This window comes from Schistocerca cancellata, chromosome 9 (genome assembly GCF_023864275.1).
Source record: "Schistocerca cancellata isolate TAMUIC-IGC-003103 chromosome 9, iqSchCanc2.1, whole genome shotgun sequence".
In the NCBI taxonomy this organism is placed as follows: Eukaryota; Metazoa; Arthropoda; class Insecta; order Orthoptera; family Acrididae; genus Schistocerca; species Schistocerca cancellata.
Window position 1 is genome coordinate 179,810,682 of NC_064634.1, and position 14,288 is coordinate 179,824,969.

Below are 14,288 nucleotides of genomic sequence, written 5' to 3' on the forward strand. Positions count from 1 at the left end.
TCCGAGTCTCGGTCCGGCACACAGTTTTGATCTGCCAGAAAGTTTCATATCAGCGCACACTCCGCTGCAGAGTGAAAATCTCATTCTTCTACTTCCAAAGTTAAGTCTTTATAATGTTTGAGTTTTAATAAATTATTAAAATTTGTGTGCACGATTTATCCACTCGACCTCGTCCTGAACTAGACTGCCTAAATTTGCCACAGTGGGGACAAAGATGGCCCTTTCGAGCTTCTCATATGCCAGAATGGTGATGAAGGTGGCCCTTTATTTTCGTCTGTCTGTTTTTTCAGTGAATAGTCTTCCAGAACTCCCTCGTGGCTCCTCAGAAACTGCAAGTTATGGTGACACTCACTCACACCTTTGTCTATAATGTGTCAGATAGTATAACTTAAATGGATAGATAAAATATCTACTCATTAAGTGGCTGCAGGGAAACACACACACACACACACACACACACACACACACACACACACACACACACACACACACACACAAAAGGATTTAACTATTACAAGCTTTCGGTACCAGTAGCTCCTCCTCCTAGCAGAAAATTTGAAGGGGAAGGAAGAAGGGTGAAGGAGAAGGACTGGAGAGATTTATGGAAAAGGGTACAGTTCAGAAAAGTCACCCAGAACACCGGCTCATGGGAGACTTACAGGATGGGATGAGAAGGAAAGACTGATTGTTGGGGACTGCACTGGATGAGATTTTAAAACCTAAGAGCTTAAAGATGGAAGACAGGATAATACGCAAGACAGAGATTACTACTAATACATCATGCACGGGTTAATAAGAGTGAAAAGCTAACTGCATTGTACGTAACAGAGGTGGAAGGGGGATGGCGAAAAATAGGCAGGTCAGAAAATGAAAGATGTAGAAAACTAAAATGGAGTGAAGAAAAGAGTAGTTACTGTACAGAAATGCTGCAATGGAAGGAGTTAATATAAATTAAGGCCAGGTAGGTGGTGAGAATCAAAGACATGTTGCAGTGCTAGTTCCCATCTGCAGAGTTCTGAGAAACTGGTGTTTGGGGGAAGAATCCAGATGGTGCATGTGGTGAAACAGGCGCCCAGATCATGAGTGTTATGTTATACAGCATGCTCTGCAATAGGATATTGAGTGTTGCTTGCATACACACTCTGCCTACGCCCATTCATCCTGGCTGATAACTGGGTAGTAGTCATGCCGATATAAAAGGCTGAACAGTGTTTACATAACTGCCGGTATGTGACATGTCATTTCACACGTGGCTATCCCTTTGATAGTATGTGTTTTACCAGTTACAGGGCTGGAATAGATGGTGATAGGAGGGCTGATAGGGCAAGTCTTCCAGTGGGGACAATCACAGGGGTAGGAGCCAGAGGGTGGGGAGATGAGTGCAGGGGCATGGAGTCTGACAAGGATACTGCAGAGATTGGGAGGATGATGAAAAACTATTCTAGTTGTGGTGAGCAAAATTTCAGACAGAACAGATCTCATTTCAGACAGAATGGACCTCATTTCAGGGCACGATTGCACACAACTAGAAGCCCACTTCAAAGTTTACAACATTGAAGGAATGGCATGCATACCTTACTTCCTGCCTTATGGTAGGAGCCAATATGTAAAGACTCTGTCTTAAGTTATACCAGCGCAGTGTCGATGGAGACAGACTGTTCTGATGCCGTCAATGTCTCTGCCGGTCCAGCTGTCAGAGTCAATGTCTGATGATGTGCTGCCACAGACCAGGCAGCACTATGTCCCTAGAGTTCCACCTGCAGTCAACCCGACCATAGCAACTGTGTCACTGGATGCAGGCGTGCACCCCATGGCCAGTTTTTCAGCCAGTGTTTCCAGTCACTTGCAAGGTGGATATCAAGTGTCATTACATTCCTTGTCTTCTCACCTATGTCCACACTCAGGCCTCCCCTTCCACTGCAGTCACATGACACAGCACTACACAAGGATGGAACATGTGGAGTGGTGGGTGGGGCAGGAACATAGCGTCTTTCACTGACTGAGGTATCCTTTAAAAATTGGTACCTCAAGATAGCGCAACCAGTAAAGTCAGTCCCTGCCAAACACACTAACTAACTGAACAACTGTAATCATCACTTATGATGACAGTATAGTTGTGGTACAGCTCTGGCTGTGTGCCAATTGCACAATTATTCTGAACATTATATCAGTTAAGGAACTGAACAACCATTTTGTATGGAAGTGTCAGTGACAGCACTAAAGCCATATGATAGCTCTACTTGTTTTCAAAATTAAGTATTTACCATGTTCGAATTCCAATAAATTACTAAAATTTGTGTGTGTTTTAGCATCCACTCAACCTCCTCCTGAACTAGACTAGCAACAATACACCACATGTTTTAGTGATCTCTCCGTGGCATACGCCAATTAAGGGGCCATTTTTTTGAGATGCGACAATGTGGGTATGGTAGGAGTGTCTGATGTCCCTTCAGGACATGACACATACTGTCCACATGCCATACTGTCCCACTGATTATCAGAGACAATGAAATGCATTGTGAGTGCAGGTTTCCTTTTACATCCATTACACAGGTCGCTGAATATAGTAATTTTCTGAATAATTATTTTTTATTTTTTTAAATAAGAGACACACATTAAAGTCCTAAGGATAGTGCAAAATTTTATTCTTGTTTAGGTTTATAACATACCTGACTGAAATTTCCACTGGCGAAGATATCAGAGATCCGACTATTTTCTTCTTCGGAGGAGTGTCTTCCACTTGGTCTATGATGAACAGGGACACCACTTACTTTATTCTGATCCTGAATGATCAGAGCTTTCACTGCCTCTGAACTTGAAGTTCCAGACCTCAGCTGAAGCAGTCCTGGAAATACTTGATTTATCCTTTCACTTTCCAAACCGGAATCTGGTACACCCAAGACATGACACTCAGTTCCTCCTTGGTTATTAACTGCACTATTAATTGTTAGGCTGCTTTTCTCAAGGTTCCCAGTATCATATGGAAGTTCTGCATGCAGTGTTTTATTGCTGACACAGTAATTTCTAAAGTTTTCAGAATCTTCAGTCCACAAGTTATTTAATGATTTCACTGGATTTGAAGTCCTCTTGTTCGGCTGTGCGGGAGGTGTGTCAGTAAGGCTTTCCGGTGAACACATTCCATTTTGAAAATAACTAATGGGATTTTCTTTCTGCTGGTTTTTCTTCTTCAGTGTGGAGAGTAGGAGAGCATGTTTCCATGTACTGCCACCACATTTACGTTCAAAGCATATCGGCTTCAGCAAATTTGTGTCTAAGGCTACAGGAGTATATGATTCTGTTACATCTGTCATATCTTCTTCATTAACTGCATCCGTCCTGGAGGCTGTATCATCCACAAGAAGAAAACATGAAGTTAGTTAAACTTTTACTGCCTCAGTTAACAACAAAGAAGGAACAAAAGCAGTTAATCTGTGCCAATATCTCAGCAATTTCCATCACACAGTTCAGGCACTGAGTCATCGACAAGCACATAAACGAGACAGAATATTGCTAGCTTTTGGATGAATCTTTCATCAGAGCTATAGATTACACACAAACCTGTACAGTTACATTGTTTTTGCTTTCTATTCTTTGAGTAAGTTTTATCAGATTCAAAAATGCATTTTATTTTTAAGGCAAATATTGAGGGCGATATACACAATGCTTCAACAACCAAACCAGCTAAAGAAAAACAATACCATAAATATTATTACACTTAACATAGTCATACGAATTACATCAATGCATCTACATATACAGGGTGGGAAAAATAAAAGTAGCCAGATGAATGGATACCATTTGTGGAAGCATTGACAGAGGAGGTACAGACCTAGACCTACATTTACTTTCAACAGGATGGAGCAACTGCCCATACAGCCAGCCAAACCACATTACACAATCTTCAATCTTCATGCCTGACATAAGATGTTAGCAGAGGTCAGGCAGGTTGCAGCTTTAGCTGGCCACTTGGTCACATGATCTGTTAGTGCACGATTACTTTGCATGGGGAGCCCTCAAAGTTTAAGGTGTATCGCAATAACTCTCGAAGCCTTCAAGGCTGCATCAGAACATTTCGGATCAGATCACAACAATTCTAGCAGTCTGGCTTCGATCTGCCTTCAGCATCTTGCTGACCAGGGCCTAAATGTGCCAAGAGATGAATGGTGGTCACTTTCAACATCTGTTATAGTCAGGTTAGTACTGCGTTTCCTTTCCTCTGTTGTGTTTCTTTATATACTGGAACTCTGTTCTCTGAGCCACTTTTACTTGTTCCACCTTGTATGTGGGTGCCACTCAGCCCACACACTATGTGAATAAGTGACCAACTGTAATTATCACTTATGGTGACAGTATCGTTGTGGTACAGCTTAGGCTACATGCGAATTCTTAAAATTATATCAGTTAAGGAACTGAACTACCATTTCCATGGAAGCTCTGATTTTATTACAATGATCCTTTCTCCTTATGTACATTGGCATTAATAAGATATTTGCACATTAGGAAAGAAAGTTGGTAATTAAAATTTCACAAGATCATGTCGCAATGAAAAACTCCTTTGTTTTAATGATTTCCGTCTCAAATTCTGTATTATGACCATGACATGTTCTCTCCATTTCTCGATAATGCAAAACACCCTGACCTTCTTTGAACTCTCTCAATGTACTCTGTTAATCCTCTCTGATAAGGACCCAAATCATGTAGCAGTACTCCAAAAGAGGATGGACAAGAGTAACGTAGGCAATCTCTATAGTAGCGGGTGGTTATAATTAACCTTTCCCTATGTCTCACGTCATAACACGGAAACTAAATTACCATACAAGAAACAAACTTGGTAGCATTAACGTAAAGGGCATGGGAAGGAGAAATAACGCAGAAACAATTCAACTGAAACACTTTGGAACATTATACCATTACATACCGGTACCATTACTGCTACAGAAGGGGATCAATATGGAGCCAGAAGAGTCTGAAAGCACAGGATTGTATTCTGCAGAGCAGAATGAAGCGTGTCTGTAGGTATGCTGGCTACCTCTCTCGATATGCTGTGCTTCAGATCAGCACATGTGTGAATGTTCCCCTGGTAAACCCTGTCCTTCAAGTAGCCCCCCCAACTACAAAACACAGGAATCGAGATCATGTGATAGTGTTAGCCAAGCATTTGGAAACAATGCCTGATAAACCAAATGTTTCCAAACGTGTTTCAGAGAAGCAGGTGAACTTCCGAGCGATGTACAGTGGGACCCCATCTTGGATGAAAACTGTTGAGTTCAATTCACCTCTCCTGTAGGGCATGTGTAACACGCTGGTGAAGCAAATCACAGTAATGCTGACCAGTCACACTGCATGCCTTTGGTCCTTGAGTGCCAACCTGTTTAAAAAAGAATGGGCCAATGACGACTGTACCCATGAAGCCACACCATATGGTAACACGTTCATCATACAGAGGAGATTCATGCACAGTGACTGGAGGCAAATATCCCCACACTCAGCAATTCTGTGTGTTCTCCTCACCTGTCAGAGAAAAATGAGCTTCGTATGTCCGTAGAATGGTCCAAGGCCAGTCCTCGTCAACTTCAATCTTTGCGAGAAAGAGGAGAACAAAGTCAATATATCATTGTGCATCTTGTGATGCAAGCTGCTGTACGATATGGACCTTATACGGATACCATTTGAGAATGGATCAAAGCACCTTCTGAACAATGGACCACAGGATGTTTAACTGTCATGACACAGCAGACGCACTGCCTGACAATCGAGAATTGCGTGCAGCATTGTCTGCCATAGCAACAACGATTTCATCAACCACCTGTGGTGCAACCAGTCATCGTCCTCCTCCTGGAGCGACACACAGTTCAACCAGTTGATTCGAACTTCTTCCTCATGCTCTGTACAGCAGGTGCAGAAAGGGGGCCCTTCCGTCATCCTTTCAGCCAGTGATATTCTCGAAATGCAGCTGCAGCTGTACCGTTTTGATAATGGAGCCTTAACAATAACGCCCTGCTGCCTTTTGTCCAAGCTCATGCTGACACATCAACAAATGCAATGGGAATCGTCAGATCGTGAGACTACGAATCATGATGACTGATCATGGCACCTGGTGGCCATAGTTGGAACTGGATGGCGGCACTGTGACGCATGGAAATTATGCACCGCCATACTCTGGACACTAATGTAGCAACTCTTACGGTAATTAGTTTCTGTGTTCAAAATGGAAAGTTCAATTATAGCTACCCAGTACATCTGTAGCATCTTCCAAATGTTCTGCCAAAAAAACGCAGTCTTTGGTTTGCCTTACCCACAACATTTTCTACAATGTGTTCTTTCCTATTTAAGTTATTCGTAATTATAATTCGTACGTATTTAGTTGAATATGAGGCCTTTAGATTTGATTGCTTTATCATGTAACTGAAGTTTAACGGATTCCTTTTAGCACTTACGTGGATGACCTCACACTTTTCATTATTTAGTGTCAAGTGCAAGTTTTTACACCATACAGATACACGTGAATTAGGGTCAGGAAAATTACAACCAATGCCTGTTCTGCATATCAGTGAAAAAATGTCGAAGTTTGATTGACACAAAATTAAATAAAAATTATTATAAAAAAAAAAGAAGTAGAAAAATGTGCTGTTACCATTCTGTGATTCTGTTTCATGATTTTTCATTGGAGGTGTACACGTGAGTTCAGCGATTCTCAAGTTTCTGAGCATCTCTGGTGGTGTACTCTCGCACAGCTTATTGATGAGTGCTGGAAACACAGTGCTAGCATAAATACAAATGATACCACCACAGGAAACAGATCCATCGTGTTTCAAAATAAAATTCTGTCATCATTTCGCGAATATATTTTTATTTAGTTTTGCCAGTTTTGACACATTAATTTATCATATTCAGGAGCTTGATATTGGATTAGGAAATGTAGCATAATGCCGTGACACGTCCAGAAATGCACATATTGCATGTGATTAATAATTTACAGTAACTGTATCACATCGTTTCTGTAACTGTATCTATACACAGACGTGATTTAGTTACTCCAAATTCTCAACCTGTGTTTACAACAATCACATACAGAATGTACATTTTTTGACATATGACGGCATTATGGTTCTGCGAAGAAGAAATTAACAGATGTTAAACCAAATACTAAGATTCTGAAGATGATAAATTAAATTTATCAAAACTCGTAAAGTCAAATAAAAACATATTTGCAATTAATGACAGAATTTTATTCTGAAACGTGAACTACAGCAGTCAAAAATTACAGCCATGAATAAAATAATAAATCCTCTTATATAAATAATGTAAAAACAATATATTTAAATTTGTGATAAAGCAATAGTAAACCTGCATTAGATCTACTGGTCGTGTACCTAGGTCTTATAATAAAACATTCTGGAGAAGATATACTAAAATGAAGTTTGCATTTTGTTCCATTCTGCTACTCAAAAACTACTTAAACACTGAAACACCTTACGAGATGTTGAAAATACAGCGGCTGATGAAAGCCACAACTGACAATCTCCTCACATCTACTATGATCACTCTACAAGTTTCAAAAAAGATAGGGACTGCTCAAGCAATTCTGCAAGTGTAAAAAGACGCATATACAACCGCTGACAATAAAGTTTGGTGAATGAAGTCAGAACAGTGGATCGGGCAACACTGGCGACTCACAACGCTGCACCTGCATAGTGGCCGGTGTTGACAACCTGCCTCCACCGTAGTCCAATTGAGCATTGTGTGTGTTCTGTGTTAGACCTGTCGGACGAAGTTCTTGTTTAGTGCGTTGGTTATGAACTGAGAAAAGGACAATGAACGAAAAACGGTCAATTTAAAGTTTTGTTTTAAGCTTGGCAAGACATTGCAAGAAATGCATCATGCATGCAATGCTGGTACGTGTTTATGGGGATCAAGCACTGCCCATGAAGTCCATGTACGAGTGGTTTGCCTGTTTTCAAGGAGACCAAGAAAGTGTTTCTGACAATCCCTCTAGCGGACGACGGGCAACCACTGTCAGTGACGAAAATATTGAGAAAGTGAGGACATTAATCATGAATGACCTCTGATTACATGTGCGCATGACAGTGGATGAACTGCAGATGAACTGTGAATCCATGCAACAAATCCTTACCCAGGAGTTATGGAAGAGAAAGCCTTTGTTGTCTTGTGCAACATCACTTGACTGACGATCAGAAGCAGGCACATTTAGAGGCTTCATAGGATTTTGTCGAAAGAGTGGATGTGACACACAATTTCTTGAACCGTATTGTCACTGAGGATGAAACCTGGTGTCTCCGGTACAGCCTGTAACGAAATGGCAAAGCATGGAATGGTGCTCTCTGACATCACCTCACAAGAAAAAGGTCAGAGACAAAAAAAAAATCACGCATCAAAATGATACTTATGACCTTCAATAGTCAAGGCATTATCCACAAAGAATTTCTACCTGAAGGAAAGACGTTGAATGCTACACAGTACGTTGAAATTTTGACATATTTCATGCAACGTCTAAGCAGGGTATGACCAGTATGCACAGCAAGGTTCACAGTTTTTTGTTCACGACAATGCTGGCCCACACACAACCAACATTCTCAAAAAGTTCCTGGTAAAAAAGGGAGTGGTGCAACTTGAACATCCACCATACTCGGTGGATCTCAATCCTCCAGACTTCTTCCCATTTCCTCAGATCAAACCCACTTTGAAAGGAAAGAGATTTGACGAAATTCCTGACATCCAATGAAACGTGATGCGGATTTTCAACACCATCCTAAAGCAAGACTTCATGCAAAGTTTCCACAACATGTATCGCAGAGCTCAGCGATGCACAGCTATGGGAGATGATTATTTCGTAGGACAGTAAGATAACTTTAGTTCATCTACGTTAATTTTACAGGACTATTCACCAAACTTTATTGTCAGAGGATGTATACTTCTGTAACAGGCAGCATTTAGTTCATTTTTTTATACATGTTGTGTGATTCTGAGAAGTGTTTTTTAATTTTTTTACGTGTTTACATACTTAGCTAGACACAAAATCTTGGGAACTGACTCTTGTGTGCTGTATCCCAGCACCATACACTCAGACTGCTTTGGTTAATAGTTTCTTCATGATGTTATACAGGTTTACATAGTAAAATCCATAGGGACTGGGTTCATTGTGTCCATAAACAAGGTGAAATGGCCACTGCCAGAAGCAGCTAGAAGTTGTGTTGATCACAGGTGACAAGCTTCGGGCAGGTGCCATTGAACCTATTAACAAGTTCATTTTAGTGCACAACAAGAGAGAATGTAGTTGCGCAGACTTTTGAAACTTGTTACCCCTAACTTGCTTCTGAATGTTGCATGTAACTGAACGGGAGTATATACATCTGTGCATGAAAGTGCATCCCACGATACACAAATGCTGCCAACAGAAGGCTAAGCATTTACTTTCATACGTAGGCTTTCAAAAAGTGAAGTCATTTGTGGGTGCGCACTGCACACTTACCTTGGCATGCTGACTACATGTAATTTCGTGAAGGACGTGGAAACTTGATGCAAACAACACTATTATTTTAGCTGAACAATATACACTGAAGTCATGTTTTTTTGATATTAGAAATAAAGATTATCTGAACAGTAACAAATGTGATACAGCATTAAACGAAATATGTTGTATGCTAAAAGAATGGAGGCCACAGACAACAGTGGAGGAAATAAAAAAGAAAGTGCAAACTCTGCATTCACAATATTTCTGAAAAAATACATGTCATTAACATCTCAAAGAGAAGTGGTGATGATAGTGAGAATGTTTAAGTACCAAATGTACAGTTTTTTGGTAGACTTTGATTCGCAAGTAGCAAATGAAGGAAGGAAGATTAAGAGTTGAACATCCCATCAACAGGGTGGTCATCAGAGACTGAGTACAAGCTTGGATTACCAAAGGATGGGGGAAGGAAATTGGTCGCGCCCTTTTACAGGACCCATCACAGAATTTGCCTGGAGCAATTTATGGAAATCATAGGCCCACCGTTTATAACATTTTTTATCGCTTCTGACAAATTTCCTATGTTCACCACGTTAATTTGCACCCATTTTTATGTTAACATACCAGTAACTATCCCACAATTTAAGTTTTATGAACTAATGTTTGTTTGTGTGTGTGTGTGTGTGTGTGTGTGTGTGTGTGTGTGTGTGTGTGTGGGGGGGGGGGGGGGGGGGGGGGGACCCTTGTGTGATTGACATAAAATGATGCAGGTACTGCATTTGCCTTCAAGAGGTGTTTACATACATTACATGGTTAATTCTGTTGATACCAGGGCGCTCTACTCAGCAAATATTAAGTCAGAACAAATTGCGATTTGTATCCTGCCACTGCCAACCACAACTCGGCATAGTGGCTGATGTATATATTACACTAGAAGCTGGAGGAATGTGCAGCTTCTGCGGAACATTCATTTGTTTCTAGTTGATACCAACTTTATCTGTCAGTACTATGTGCTACAATAAGTAGTACCCTTATTTTATTGAAGCTGCATCGTTTTGGCGTTAACTTCACCCTGTGATAATCATCACATACAGAGGATATCCATTTCCCAGTATCTGTAACTTGCTAATATACGGTAGTTTCCTTTATGGTTCGCATACACATTGTACAGTGCATCATTTGCTAGCTAAGATTGACAACGTTGGCAACACTGGCAAGCCTGATCCTACAACCGAACTGAGTTGATTTCAATCAACACAGCTACTCTTGACAACTACCGCGCGAAGAGATGGTGTTTGTTACTTTGTTTGTGTGTACCTTGTAGCATGTTCGTAGCCTTGGGTGAAATGATCGAAGTCTGTGGTTACTTGTTTCTTCCACGTTGTTGTTTTCTGTTGCAGTTTAAGATGGAAAAAGCCAGTACTGCTTAAAGAGACAGTAAAACCCTTTCTATGGAAGAAAAGGTACAAATTCTAGGAAGAGTTGAAGCTCACTGTGGAACACATGTTGCATTAGTACAGAGTTTAGGAATACCTGTACCTATGTGGAACGCTATCGTGAAAAACACCTATTCTGGAAAGTGCGAGTGGTGCGGAGAGGGGGAGGAGGGGGTGCCAGCTATTCAAAATACACAGAGCTGGAGAAAATTACGAAGAACTGGTTTCAGGCAGTAAGTGCATCGAACATTCCAATGAACGGTGTGATGTTGCGCGAAAAGACGCTGAAAGTTGCCAATGTACTTGGGATCAAGGACTTAACAGCATGTAATGGGTGGATAGATAGATTTAAGAAGAGGTACAATGTAGTTTACAAAACAGTATGCGGTGAAGAAAACAGTGTGGACATAAAATCTGTTACGGAATGGCAGAGTGACAGGTTACAAGAACTTTTGAAACAATACAAACCGAAAGATATCTTCAATATTGACGAAACAGGTCCCTTTCAGAATATTGCCAAATAAAGCACTTGCCTTTAAAGGTGAAAACTGCCATGGAGGTAACCACAGTAAAGTTCGCCCAAAAGAAATGTTAGGCACAAAAACACATGGTTCCGGAAAAATTAAACCATTTGCTGTCGGCAAATCTAAGAAAATCATGGTGTTTTAAAAACATAAAACCACTACCAACGAACTACAGCCTTGATGCAAGAATGGGTACTCACAACAGAAAAATTTTCCCATTAGCGGATTGTTGCCCTATGCATCACAGAAATATAAGTCTGCATAATGTGCAATTAGAGTTTCTGCCAGCAAACTGCGCAAGCAAATTAGAGCCTTTAGATTTGGGCATTACCCATGCCTTCAAAACACGCTATAGGAAGGCAATTGTGCAGAAGGCATTAACTCTGATGGAAGTTGGGAAAAGATCCAGCCTTCTTTTAAAGTGTCAATTTTAGATGCTTTGCATTATAGTGCGAAAGCATGGACAGACATTACAGAAGCCATCATCTCAAATTGCTTCCAAAAAGCAGGATTCATTGAAGCTAACAGAAATGTATCTGACACACCAAGAGTGAGTGTTAATGACAACGGTGAAAAACTGCTTGCTTCATGATTTCTGACACACTGATGACGATGTTGTCACTGTGGAAAGTGTTTCTGTTGATGACGTGATTGACTTTCAAACAGAAGAAATCACAGAAAGTGACAGTGACAGTGATGAGGACAACGAAGTTCCCTCATTTGCAGTTGTTAATGCAGCAGTGGAAACAACTAAAGATATGTATTTCAGCTGCAGATGTGGATGACCAAGTTTTCCATTGTGTTTATGAACTCTGAAACCACACAGAAAAAATTAAAACAACCCTCAATTTTGGATTTTTTTGCTAAAAAGTAGTAACTACTGTACCCATTTGTTCACATCGCATTTATAGACCATCTAAATTGAAGGTCTGTATAATAAATATAAATGGTATATTAATGTTTTGTAAATGTGTGTTTAAAATCCACAAGTGTAGTTTGGTTTCCTTCCCTGTAATATTGCTGTGGATACAGACTGATTTCTATCGTTAACCTGATGTCTACATTGACTTGAAAGTGTCAATTTGGCTGTGAGCTGAGGAAGCTGTTGAGTAATAATAATGAGCGTATGGCACTGGTGGCCGGCAGACCCCTCATGGGGCGGTTCGGCCGCCACTCCCCAAGTTCTTTAACGCCACTATGGCGACTTGCGAGTGAATGAGGATGAAATGATGATGAAAGACACACAACATCCAGTCATCTCGAGGCAGAGAAAATCCTTGACCCCACCGGGAACCGAACCCAGGACCCCGTGTGCGGGAAGGGAGAATGCTACCACAAGACCACGAGCCGCAGACAGCCGTTGAGTGTGAAACCAAGACTGCAATGACAATTTGATCTGTAATGTAGAGCCATATTTAATGCACTTTACAATATTTCACACATCTACATCTACATGGATACTCTGCAAATCACATTTAAGTGCCTGGCAGAGGTTTCATCGAACCACCTTCACAATTCTCTATTACTCCAATCTCATATAGCGAGCTCTGATTTCCCTTATTTTATCGTGGTGATGGTTCCGCCCTATGTAGGTCAGTGTCAACAAAATATTTTTGCATTCGGAGGAGAAAGCTGGTGACTGGAATTTCGTGAGAAGATTCCACCACAACGAAAAACGCCTTTCTTTTAATGATTTCCAGCCCAAATCCTGTATCATTTCTGTGACACTCTCTCCCATATTTTGCGGTAATACAAAACATGCTGCCTTTCTTTGAACTTTTTCGATGTACTCCGTCAGTCCCACCTGGTAAGGATCCTACACCGCACAGCAGTATTCTAAAAGAGGACGGACAAGCGTAGTGTAGGCAGTCTCCTTAGTCTGTCTGTTACATTTTCTAAGTGTCCTGCCGATAAAACACAGCCTTTGGTTAGCCTTCCCCCACAACATTTTCTGTGTGTTTTTTCCAAGTTAAGTTGTTTGTAATTGTAATACCTACGTATTTAGATGAATTTACGGCTCTGAGATTAGAATGATTTATTGTGTAACCGAAGTTTAACAAATTCCTTATAGTACTTTTAGTGTGGATGACCTCACTCTTTTCATTATTTAGGGTCAAACTGCCACTTTTCGCACCATTCAGATATTCAAATAACCGAAGTTGGCTGCTTAGATTGTCTCCAAAATCGTTTATATAGATAAGGAACAGCAAAGGGCATTCATTTAACACTACCTTGCGGAACGCCTGAAATCACTTCTGTTTTACTCTATGACTTTCTGTCAATTACTATGAACTGTGACCTCTCTGACAGGAAATCACAGATCCAGTCACGTAACTGAGACGATATTCCATTAGCACACAATTTTAATACGAGCCGCTTGTGTGGTACAGTGTCAAAAGCCTTCCGGAAATCCAGGAATATGGAATAGATCTGAAATCCCTTGTCAATAGCACTCAGCGCTTCATGTGAAAAGAGCTAGTTGTGTTTCACAGGAATGAAGTTTTCTAAGCCCATGTTGACTGTGTGTCAATAGACCGTTTCCTTCAAGGTAATTCATAATGTTCGAACACAATATATGTTCTAAAATCCTGCTGCATATTGACGCTAACGATATGGGCCTGTAATTTAGTGGATTACTCCTACTACCTTTCTTGAATATTGGTGTGACCTATGCAACTTTCCACTCTTTGGGTACAGATATTTCGTCCAGCGAACAGTTGCATTTGATTGTTAAGTATGGAGCTAATGTATCAGCATACTCCGAAAGGAACCCAATTGGTATACAGTCTGGACCGGAAGACTTGAATTTATTAAGTGATTTGAGTTGCTTCACTACTCCAAGGATATTTACTTCTATGT

At 40.7% G+C, this 14,288-nt stretch overlaps 1 protein-coding gene across 2 annotated transcripts in view; it reads right to left on the bottom strand.

Annotated features, from left to right (window-relative positions):
• Nucleotides 1–14,288, bottom strand: part of LOC126100845 (uncharacterized) — a 155,141-nt gene that overhangs the window by 50,907 nt on the left and 89,946 nt on the right. For both annotated transcript variants that reach the window (XM_049911499.1, XM_049911500.1), the window contains 2 exons: nucleotides 6,635–6,748; nucleotides 2,670–3,343 (listed from right to left, as the gene is read on the bottom strand). In XM_049911499.1, the coding sequence (XP_049767456.1) occupies nucleotides 2,670–3,343; nucleotides 6,635–6,748 (788 nt within the window). The remainder of the gene's footprint in view (nucleotides 1–2,669; nucleotides 3,344–6,634; nucleotides 6,749–14,288) is intronic.